Here is an 11,834-nt window from a genome sequence, read left to right as displayed (position 1 = left end):
ATTTTTGCGGGTAACACCAAGGTATACGTGGTAGGTTTTAGGTTTCAAAAAACGAAGAGTCCGTTTCGAAAAATAGGTTTTAGGTTCTAGATGGAACCTGTACCGAACTTGAAACCATTCACCCCTATTCTTTGTGGGACACATTTCAAGAGTAAAATCTTGAATGTACCAAATCGGTGGATAAGAGATAGTGCCGTTGAGATTTCCTAAAAAGGTGGATTAAGTGAGGTACATTACACATGTCCGAAGTCACCAACTCACCGACAAATGGAAATAGCGGGGCGTGATAGGAGTCAAACCTCAAGTGAAGGTATATATTTTTGTTTGTGTTTCTTGAATAGATTTCAAACACAAATGATGTTTAACGAAAGAGCAATATTAGACTTGCTAGTTTGCAAAATTGATTTATAAAATAATGTGTTGATTTAGACTTATGATGTTGAACCAAACATAAGTCTTGCGTTTTCTCTAAGAAAATTCATTTTGGCTGTAGAAATAATTAATTTAGTGTGATTATTATTAAGACTTTGTTAGCATAATGGTCTTTGGCTGACTGTGAAAATAACAGTATATTGCAAACTACAAATTCTTGAAAAAGTGGACCCCACAATAATTTCTAATTATTTTTTTGTGGCCCAAGATAAGCAATTAATATCGTGGTAAATTAAGGACAATCAAATAGTCATTCCTCTTATTACACGTGGATTACAATAACGCATTGCGACACATTGTGACAAATCAAAGCATCAGTCACAGCAATCCTAGAAACCCCAGAACGAACAAAACCGTCCCTCGCTGTCCCTTACCAAGTAGGATAATGGACGGTCAATTTGTAACTACTTGAAGAAACAGAACATGGACGAAAATTGGTAATTTCTACACGGATACGAGACTATATTACAATGTCAACCGACCTTTCTATCTCTAACTTGAGGATTGTGTGGTTTGTAAGGATATGCTAAGACAAGCTCCAAGCAGTGCCACCTTTCATGGAAAATTTCTTCAACCTCCCAAAGAACATGACTATCATCAGAATGAACTTGCCTTTGTTGCTCCATCTTCCTACGAAACCGTATGCAGCGTCCCTACACGGGCTGTCTGTGTTTAGCTGCCTTTTGCAGCTATAGCCGATCGAAAACCCGACATTGCCGTAGGCGCTGCAATTGGTTCAGTGATAAAGATCGTTAAAACCTTTCAGAATTTAATATATCCACAAGAATAGAATCTGGAAACTTAGCGAGAATAATTGCAATGTACCTTATTGTTTCTATCGTGATGTTGAAGACATTGAAGTTGAGCGGGTCGTTCTTCAAATTATCTCTCTCGCTGATGCAGATAAGAATGATGAAGATTGCTAAATATGACAGCTGCGAAAGCATCAGGCATGGCAACAAGCCCCTCCTAGGCTCATCTGTTTGAGTTTTTGGTGCTGTCTCACCATTTCTTACCAGAAGAAATGAGGTATATGATGGAAGATACCTGCAACAACACAATGTTTGTTAGAAACTTGTCGAGTTCACTCTTAACGTTGAAAGTTCTTTTCCCTTGGAAAAAAGGGGGTTGCATAGAAACAAGTCAAGCTTGTGCATGTTTGCTGGTTGTTGCATTGACTACATTCGACAGTTATGCTCTGCATATGTGCTTCGAGTATTATCGTCTGCGTCTCTTCTGTCTTGTACACTAATGGCGACAAAACGGCTGGAATGAATATGTCAAGAACAATGCTGGAATGAATACGGGGCACGGTTCTGAGGAACAAATGGCAAGAACATTCCAAGGAATAATTCGACAGTTATGCTCTGCATATGTGCTTCGAGTATTATCGTCTGCGTCTCTTCTGTCGTGTACACTAATGGCGACAAAACGGCTGGAATGAATATGTCAAGAACAATGCTGGAATGAATACGGGGCACGGTTGACGAAATTGTGCAAGAACATCTATACCCCCAAAACAATCCTGGTTTCGATAAGCCGCTATAAATCACGAATGTCACCCCAACCAGACTTAGCTAAATACGAATACAATTATTATCTGTAACTTGTAACGCACAATAAACGGAAGTGATAGGAATGATGGAAAATATGCCCTAAAAAGAAATTTCTTTAAAATATGCTCAATGAAACACAAGGAAAAAAAAAAGCTTTCTTTAAAAGTACCTTATTATGAAAACTACCCTCCTCCGTCGTCCAATTTCCACAAAATAGACGACACATATTATGTGCCATCGGAGAAGAGAACCGAGTTTCGAATTTGAGATTGGGATTTAAATGTAGATGGTGGACCAGTTGCAGGAGAATAGAGTAACAATATGATATCGCACAAACCAAAAGATCAATGACGTCGTGTTAGCATTATGCGATTTCGTTAAAAGGGTTGCCAATACCCACTAACCTGATAAGTTGATTTGCTATTCAATAAAGTGGATGCCTAACATCTCCACACTAGTAAGATTGCCAATGGTATGGAGAAGCTTAGGGACCATTTCCTGATTTCGAGGAAGTAAATTTAATAAATCATATGACTCTATAATCTAGCATCAACCCGTCTTTTATAAGTTCAGCTGAATAAGCCTTTTAATGTATATTTATCAACTTAATCTAGGCCATTGAGTACCGTAAAAAATAGAAAGATGATGATTCATAAACATGCACCAGTTAATTTAAAAGGATAATATCCATTACTAAAGCTGATTTATGAAATCGAAATATTAGGCAAATTATTGTAGTTAAGGGCTAATTTATTATTGAATATTATCTACTTATTTGACTCGTGTCTACATTATTCACTGTACCAATTCGGTAAAGAATAGGATTTTGTGCGTGCACGTGTGAGAATGAGAGAGAGACAACTCACATCATCAGGACGAAGAGCACCAAAATCGCCGGAGAAACCATGGAGAGGTCGAAGACTGACTCGCCGGCGTGTCTGGCGTTCACCGCCTCAAACAGAGCCCCCACTAACTTCTCGTACGGACTCAGGCCCTCCATGGCCGGCGAGCCCCACTCCGTGCAGCACAGTGCCACGAACTGCACCAAGACGAATCCCCACACTGTTACGGCCAAGCAAAGGCACTGAAAGCCCGGAAGCAATGGCGCATACCCCATCTCCCTGGAATTCCTCAGCATGTGGCCAAACTCAGCCCGCCCCGTTGCCCGCTCGAGGAGCCAGAGTGCTGCCCGGAGACACGGTGGGTAGAGCGTGTTCCCGAGGAGGACCTGCGGAAGGAGCAGCCACAGGAGGCCCGGGTTGTGCTTGAAGGCCAGCATGTTTTCGTTCGTGGGGACAAAGCCGCAGTTGGCGAAAGTCGACACGGTAGTGAACACGGAGAACGTCTGCACGGCAAGGCCTTTGTCCCGAAGGACTTTCCTCGCGCTTGGAACGATGCTCATGTACACAGAAAGCAAAGTTGAGCCGACAGCATGAACTATGATGAGGTAACCCAGGACAACGTAGCTCAAACACTTGACTGCCCTGGACTTGACGAATCCGTCGCCACAAAGAGCTGGCTTCAACGCCGTCCCTTTCATTTCGAGGTCGAATTTGAGAGGAGGAGGTTCGAGCTCAATATTATTGTCAGAGTGGTCGGAAAACGCGGAATTCACCTTGGGATGATCCCGTACGGTGAATGTGGACCTCGATAGATGAAGCCCGAGGAGGGAAGTGAAGACCTCCCCGCCTAAGAGCATAAGGAGGGTCATGACGACGAGCTGGGAATTGGAGAAGGCCTCCATTTCCACGGTGGACATGCTCGAGACCGTGGTCGCAGAGACGGAGGTGAAGAACACGTCGAGGTCATGAGGCTTGTCGGAGGACGATTTGGGGTCGCAGAGCTTTAGTGCCCAATAGCCGATGGCGGAGACGAGGAAGAAGTAAGCTAGTTGAGTCCAGAAAGAGTTGGCTCGGCGGGCCAAGCTGCGGAGGAGGGAAGATGCGACGGGGTGGCAAGAGCGGAGGCAAGAGAGTTTTTGAATGCTAGGCAGGTTGTGCTCCGACTTGTTACCAAAACAAGAAAGCTTCTTCATCCTTTCGAGATTATTTATTTGGCAGGGGAGATTTTAGTTTCAGTTTTAGAGGAAGGAAGGGGCGGGGTTTTATAATCGCGACTTTTTCCCTGTAGTTAACGTTCACGTGGACTTTAGAAAAAAGAAAATTAAAGAAAAAAGGTTAACGTGGACTCTCCCTGACAATGGGCCCAAAGTGAAACCCACCAGAGACAGGATCAGCATTTGATATCGTGCCACAATAATTAAATGCATAGATTCCCGATACCCGTTTAATAAAAGGTCATACTAGCATTACAGGATGATAGTAAAAAGGGTGAATGCTAGGGATAAGATCATATGTGACTCTTACCATAATTGTTAAATATTTTTTGTCATTCATAACACTTGCGGTTGAGATTGTACCGTCATATTGTTATACTATTAACTTTTCAAATCTCTTTAATAAATTTAATATTTTTTGAAATATGAAATGTGATTAATTGTGTCTAAATGTATCTCAGTGTGTCTTGTTTAGCACAAGTAAGCATGACGTAAGCGGGCTAAAAAGGTTAATCCCCACGACACATTTTTTATTCATGGATAAACAAATTGACTCACTCATGGAACGAACTCAATTATGCTTGACATGCTATGTATACTTACATAAGCGCCCTTGCAGTGTAATTAGGTCGTGTTGAAAATTGTTAGAGAAGTGATTTAGTTTAATAATCTATGTCAATCATATATCCTAAAATAGTGGTATTTTCATTAGTTCCTAACTCTAAACAAGCAAGTTTTTATGTAGTTTTCTCTACTGTAGTTGGCTCTGTGCACTATGTAACTTAGAGAACGGTTGCGTTTTTCCTCATCCCCAGTTAGAAGAAAGACCTCTGGTTGATAGTTACAAATATAGACATGATCCACTTGCAAGCTTAATTAACTATTAACAAACTAGCATATTTTCGTCAATTCTAGGTTGGAAGAAACTTTTTCAACTATACCTCTGATCGGTGAATAACGAACATGGGCATCACCTACATGCAAAATTATCTAGAAGTAAACATGGATGATGTCTATGGTTTGTAATCTACCAATCAGAAGAATAGTTGAAAGAATTTTCTTCTAATCTGGCGTGAAGGAAAATACAGCCTAAAATGCATTTGAGTGATGTCCATGTTTCTAATCCACAAATCCAAAAAAAAAAAAAAGTTACAGGAACTAGATGGCCCTTCGTAGGATAAGTCTATCAAACATTATATATATATATATTGCCTTGATCGTGAACCTAATCTAGGAAAAAATTTCACTTCGTTTGATGTTTTCAAAGGAGTAATGTCTTCTTTCATTCCTGGTTGGAAGAAATTTCCTCCAACCATGCTTCTAATTAGTGAATTACGCTCTAAACGTGATGAAATGAGATGAGAAATTGGCTAGTTTAGTGAGGTTGAATGCCTAGTGGCATATGAAGAGTGTCGAGTTGCTTGGAGTCACTCAGTTGTGGAGAGCTCTCGATAGTTTAAAATGTCGAGGAGTCGAGGCATCCAGAAGTCAAGAAGATCAAAAGTGTTGAAGCTCTGAAGTGCCGGAAATTCAGAAGTGTCAACGTCCCGGGGAGAGAAATCCATACATCCAAAAGTCACTAAGGGAAGCCTACAATGGATCCTGAAGAAAAGGAAATTCGTTTACAAGAAAAAAAAAAAAAAAGTGGGCGGTTGCTAAAATAAAATGGACGAAGTCGATGAGTCCGGCGGAAAAGGAAATTTGTTAAGAAGCAAAAAGTGGTAGTTACTAACATAAAATGGGATGAAGTGGATGGTTGATTAATGCAAGTTGGAAATAAATCCTTCTTTTTTCTTTTTAGCCAAGTTGAGAGCACGTAATAGGTTAGTTAATAATTTAAGGCCAGTATGAACATGACTTTCTTATAATTTTCTCAATATAACTGTTCCCCTTCCCTCTATCTCCTAATGTTGCTTAATCTAAAACTGTTTTCGCATAGTGTAATCGAGATCTTCAACTGCAAGTGTAACTCCAAGACTGAGTGAGGGCATCCTGACCCTCACCGGCCCTAAGCGGAGGGGAATATAAAAACTAAAGAAAAGAAAAGCAAAAAGAAAAAAATGCAAAAGCTTTACAATTCAAAATTTTAAAAGACAATATTTAAAAAAGTCTATGTCAACGCCAGCCGGCCAAAATTGATAAGATGAACTAAATTGGTACAAATGTAAAATGTTTATAGCTGAATTGATAAAAAAAAATTGAATTGAATTGACACAGTTATAAAATATATTTATGACTTTTTTAGTAATTATCCTTCTCGTAGATGCTAAAGTGTAGACTACGAATCCTTCAATTTTACCTGTGTCCCCCTTTCTCCACAAGCTCTCACCCTCTTACACATTAACTCAAGGCCCGCGCGCGCCCAGCGTCCCCTCTCTCCCCCTCCTGCTCTCCCCCCCCGGCCGTTTCCTCTCTGCCCCACTTAAATCCTTGCATTTTACCCCCTTGAATTTGCAAATCATTTCAATGGTCAACATTGTCAAAGTCTTCGGAGTAAATCTGCAATGTACATGAACCAGCTATAACACATTGAGTTCTTTTATTATGGACAGCAATCAAACCTTCAAATCTTTTGAGTTCAACCCCCATAACTCTCACCCTATTATACATAAATTCCTATTTACATTTTAGATCCTTGCCTTTTACCCTCTTGAATCTGCAAATCATTTCAATCGTCAACATCGTCAAACTCTTTGGATGAAATCGTGCAATGTACGTGAACCAGCTAACATTTTAAGTTCTTTTATTATGGACAACAATTCCCTTTAGAGAAATCGTTCCTTACAGCATGAGATGCACGTACACTGCATATTTTGGCAGAAAAAAGATTGATGGTGAAGATTGATGAAATAATTTGTAGGTTTGGCACAGTGAAGTGTATGGATTTAAGGTTGAGGGTCTAAAATGCAAGGAAAGTTCACAAAGTAAGTTAAAAGACATTAAAGTTTTGGGTGTAACGTTTAAGAGTATGATAGAGAGAACGAGCGAAAGGATTTGAAGTTCAGAAATTAACGTGTAAGAGGATGATTGTTTGAGACATCAAATGAATGCTTCCTAGCTTTCGCTTAAATGTTTGCAATAAAAGACCCATGCATATCATAAAGATGGAGTGTAGGTGAAAGGTGAGCCAATGTATAGAAAACCTAATTACATAATATAATTACTTTTTTTGGCAAAATTAGTGTCTGTTTGTCTTGTCCTTTAATAAAGAAATAAAAAAAAATTCCCTAAATTCTGAAAATGAATTTTTTTCTATATTAGCATGAAACTTTTTAATGAATATATGTTAATATTTATATCTTTAAAAATATAAGAAGTGTTCAGATTGAACTTGTAATCGATTTTGAAACATAACAAAAAGAAAAAGAAAAAAAGGTAAACATCTATATCATTATATAATAAAGTAAAGATGTGATATCCTCAAATTCGACCATATTCAGAATGTAATGAAGTAACGATTTTAATCAATGTACTTGTTAGTAAATTTTGCTCGAATTGATCACTCATAAGAGGCTAACCAAAGGGGAAATGCCATTAAAGATATAAGTACACTTCTAAGCCATTAAAGACCGATCAAGGAATTGTTATAGAACGTTTCGACAATAGTATACAATCGGATCACGGGTGAATCCGCTTGATCATTGTATGGATTACGAATGACCATAAACCAATTCATAAAGATCATGTGCATTGGAATTAGTGATTGAACCCTTGCGGTTACATGACAAGCAAGATCGCCCACAACTCAAGACAGCTTAAACGTAGATTGATATCGAATCAACTACGAGTCGAATACGCATAAGTCCTAGAAGCCCGCCCGTTAGCTCGAGATGAACTATAGTTACGATCGATAGATTTTGACCATGAGTTAGAATCCGAATATGGGTATCGAACCTTCGAGAATCTCATGACTAAACTTTTGAAAGTCGCCTTATTTAGATGCCATTTTATCGATTTTCTTGATACTCTCGATTTAAGGATCAACGGGCCGAGATTTGGGGCCTAAGAGGAAGCAGGCCGGGCGAGAACCCATTGGGCCTCAAGCCTAAGTAGGGTTTGGCTATTGGGCCCAATTAAGTTTTCTAAAGCCCATTAAGCCATTCTAAAGCCCAAATTTTATTCATTTGAGTCCAATTTCAATTTATATGAATTCGTACAAAATACTAGTTCAAATACATGTATAGTACTTCATACTATACTTTGCAAAATCATCAAAATGCCCCGATCTTGTGAAAAGACCAAATTGCCCTTCTTGCATTATTAGCAAAAAAAAAGAAGCTTTAATGGGATGAAGACTTTTGTGGCATGGTCTTAATGAGGGGTCTTGTCTAAGTTGAGGCTCATGCAAGAAGCCTTCTCGATAGTATTTCTCTCTCTCTCTCTCTCTCTCTCTCTCTCTCTCTCTGCTACAATTTTCGGGCACCTCTCTCTCGGGGTTTTTCGCGCCCGCCCGAGAGGAAATTGCTCATTTGAGCTCATCCGAAGGGTGAATTGAGCTCCGTTTTCTCTTACGCGATCGTAAGATCAAGGGTAACTTACATCCGAAGGCTGTTTGCTAAAGAAACAGTTGGATTTTTGTGGGTTGAGCAAACTAGAAGCTAGTCGATGGGGACTCGATTCGTTCGGTCATCCAACGTTGTTTCGTGTTGATTTCAAACCAAGCCACGCGTAGCGCTCACCGCCGCCAACGCGCGGGTGTTCTCGGATTTGTAATTGGGTGAGTTATCACCCTAAGCCCATGATTAGTATGTTAAACATGATTAGTATGTGTTTAGATTATTCTAAATATGCTTAATACTAATCTAATTGACCATGGTTAGGTTAGATAACCATAATTGGATTAGTTAACCATGGTTGAGTTAGTTAACCTTGATTAGGTTAATTAACCATAGTTATTTTTGTTAATTATGGTTGGATTAGTTAATCTTGATTGATAAGCTATCATGATAAGTGATAAGTGGACTTGATAAGTTATCGAAAATATGATAAGCCATCACTATTTTAATGATAATCTATCACATATTTTATGATAAGTTATCATTATTTTATACGATAAGCTATCGAGGTTTTGGCAATAAGCTATTGAGGTTTTGGTAATAAGTTATCGAGATTTTTGGCGATAAGCTATTGAGGTTTTGATGATAAGCTATTGATTTATTATTTTACTAATATTATTGTGTAATTTTAATACTCATTTGTGATTGTTCTATGCTTGAATTGTGATGTCAATGTTAGGTATAGCCAAATGAATTGGCTTATATAATTAATCATATTGATTGGCAATCCTCATGGGTGTTTGAATACAAAAGTATGCCGAGTTTCGTAATTGAATTGTGTGTATCCGATCACGTATAATTTATTTACTGAATACACGACATGAGAGTTGCATTAATTCGAAAAATCCCCGATATAGTCGGAAGACCCCCGTAGATAGACAGGTGTGCCTTCGATCGATCATGATTGATTGAAAGGATAAATACCCGAATGAGTCGGAAGACCCCCATAGAAGACGGGTGTGCCCTCAATCGGTTGTGATTGATCGAATGGATAAATCCCCGATACGATCGAAAGATCTCGTAGGAAGACGAGCGTGCCCCCGATCAGCCGTGATTTATCTATTAAATAAATATCCGATAGAGCCGGAAGAGTCCCATGTAAGGACGGGCATGCCCGAGTGGCCATAAAGACAAGAATATGCTTAAGCGCATTGTGCACGAGAAAGTTGATTGTCTTCCTTTTGCATTATTGAATTAATTGCATTGAATTGTGGAGAGTCGATTATAACGTGAAAGGTACGCGCCAAGGCAAGTAAGGTTACCTATGATTATGTGATAGCATACTTGTGCATATTTATACTGTATTGCATTGCAGGTTCTAAATGCATCCGAGCTGAGTTGACCTCCTAATGGAGGTTTGGACCTTTAACTTGCTGAGATTTTATATGTCACCTGTTACTATTAACCAAATTTCAGGCCATTGGCTTGGGAGATCAATTCCGGCTTTGAGAAGGACGTAGATCTTTTTTAGAGTAGCCGAGAGTAGAGTTAACCCCTAGCCTACTTCTAAGGGTTATTGGAAGTAGCCCCGAAGTGGAGCTTATGTATATAAATGTACTTTCCAAGATTAACAAATAATTATTAATAGAATATACTGTTGCTAATGTGAGTTAGTGGGATGCCCTGCTACATGTCCCTACGGTTGTATTTGTTTGGGGAAGTGAATTGCTTCACATACATTTAATTGAAACATACAACTTTAAATGGGTCGATGATGCGTCTTGGGACGTCACAACTTAATGACCAAGAAGGAATGTTAACATACCCGATGGATGCAAAGCATGATATCCCCATCTAAGTGGTACGAGAACAAGGTGAGCCTGAACCATTTGGTCATTTCTTAGAGTGATAAGATGCGCTGGGAATCGGGATAGTTAGCATGATTAAAACCCGTGCTTGTCATTGTTAAATGACCTTTAGGTCACTGTTCTTGAGTTCTCTTGGCATGTCGACTTTAATCGATCGGGGTTCCGTCAAGTTCCTACAAGTTGAGCAATCCTATTACGAAAGTACCTAGAGGAAAGGCAATGCAAAAGGATCCCAAAGTGGATCGGATTCTGCGGGCGTTGGAGCCCTTAAGAGGTATAGTAAGGCAGCAAGTGAGAAACCAAGCTGCATTTCGCTGAATTGTCGAAGTATGCGCTAAGGATGGTTAAGGAGCTGTGGTTAGGGCAAGAAGATTTTGGGATAGACTGAAACCCTAGAATAAGGATCGGGTAGTGTCACTAAATCTCAAGGATTAAAGGCTTAAACTTGTGTCGTATTCTAATGGCTTTAGTATCGACTTTAATTGATGATCCCGAGTGATGATATGATTGGGATTCGTAAGGAAGCGAACGAGAATCGGGAAGTTTTAAGCGTGGATTTGAGCTAATAAATGTGTTTGAGGTGTAATGAATTGCTTATGAACGAAGGGCGAGTTGAACTATATAATTATGATCCTAGATTATCAACAATTAGACATGATGTTATAGATCGATCTTATGCAATTGATCTTTGAGATGTGATGGTTGCTTTTGGAATTAGAAAGTTTCAATTGATAAGGATTGATGTGGAAATGAGTATTATGTGATGAGTAGTGAGGACAATTATGCATTACATGAGTTTATCACATTAAAACAAAAATTGAGGAACGTGCATGCATGAGCATATTATATTTTATCGGACTTGATAAACCGTCGCTTGATATGGGATAATCTGCACGGGATGTCCACAAACGGTAATGAGATGTGGTATGGGACATGTCAAATAGGACCTTCTTAGTAGATGCTTGACTTAGGGACTACCAGGCGAAAGCTGGTAGGCTTGTAATGATCCGGTCCGGTGAAGGCGGGAAGTGATGCCGAGGCATAATGGCTTGAGCAAGGAGTGGCTTCTAGCAGGCTTTTAAGATGGCATTGGGGGCAGGAATGAACCAAGTTATGCATTGAAAGGTGAGTTTAGGCGTTGTACTTAGTCCGACCCTTATTAAAAAATACATTATATTGAAGTTGGTTCTCAAAGTGAAAAATATTTTTTTTTTCAAAAATGCATAACATTGCACCTCTAAGATCAGAGTGGTGAATGAGAGAACGATGAGTGGATTAAAGTACCACGCATAAGGATGTAGAAATGCCTGGACTGCCTGATGGGAAGTTGGCGAAAGTCCGTTGTGATATCTCCGAGGTTGTTGCCGAAGAAGATCCGTGACATTCTGAATTCCAACCCAATTCGAGACTTATGAATGAATGAATA

At 39.4% G+C, this 11,834-nt stretch overlaps 1 protein-coding gene across 1 annotated transcript; it reads right to left on the bottom strand.

Moving 5' to 3' along the window:
- Positions 1–665: 665 nt before the first annotated feature.
- On the bottom strand, positions 666–4,054 carry LOC115754636 (sodium transporter HKT1). The gene is made up of 3 exons (XM_030693724.2): positions 2,855–4,054; positions 1,258–1,479; positions 666–1,157 (listed from the first exon to the last, which is right to left on the bottom strand). Exons 1-3 carry the CDS (start codon positions 4,021–4,023, stop codon positions 959–961), a joined length of 1,590 nt encoding a protein of 529 aa, XP_030549584.1. The 5' UTR covers positions 4,024–4,054; the 3' UTR covers positions 666–958.
- Positions 4,055–11,834: the final 7,780 nt, after the last annotated feature.

The sequence above is a fragment of the Rhodamnia argentea genome, chromosome 4 (genome assembly GCF_020921035.1).
Source record: "Rhodamnia argentea isolate NSW1041297 chromosome 4, ASM2092103v1, whole genome shotgun sequence".
Lineage (NCBI taxonomy): Eukaryota > Viridiplantae > Streptophyta > Magnoliopsida > Myrtales > Myrtaceae > Rhodamnia > Rhodamnia argentea.
This window is presented reverse-complemented; position numbering and strand designations above follow the sequence as displayed.

Coding starts and splice junctions, on each gene's coding strand:
- LOC115754636 (XM_030693724.2), bottom strand. CDS start 4,023: ATGAAGAAGCTTTCTTGTTTTGGTAACAAGTCGGAGCACAACCTGCCT. Junction 1,480..2,854: donor GTGCTCTTCGTCCTGATGAT/GTGAGTTGTCTC, acceptor GTGTTGTTGCAG/GTATCTTCCATCATATACCT. Junction 1,158..1,257: donor ATCACGATAGAAACAATAAG/GTACATTGCAAT, acceptor AACCAATTGCAG/CGCCTACGGCAATGTCGGGT.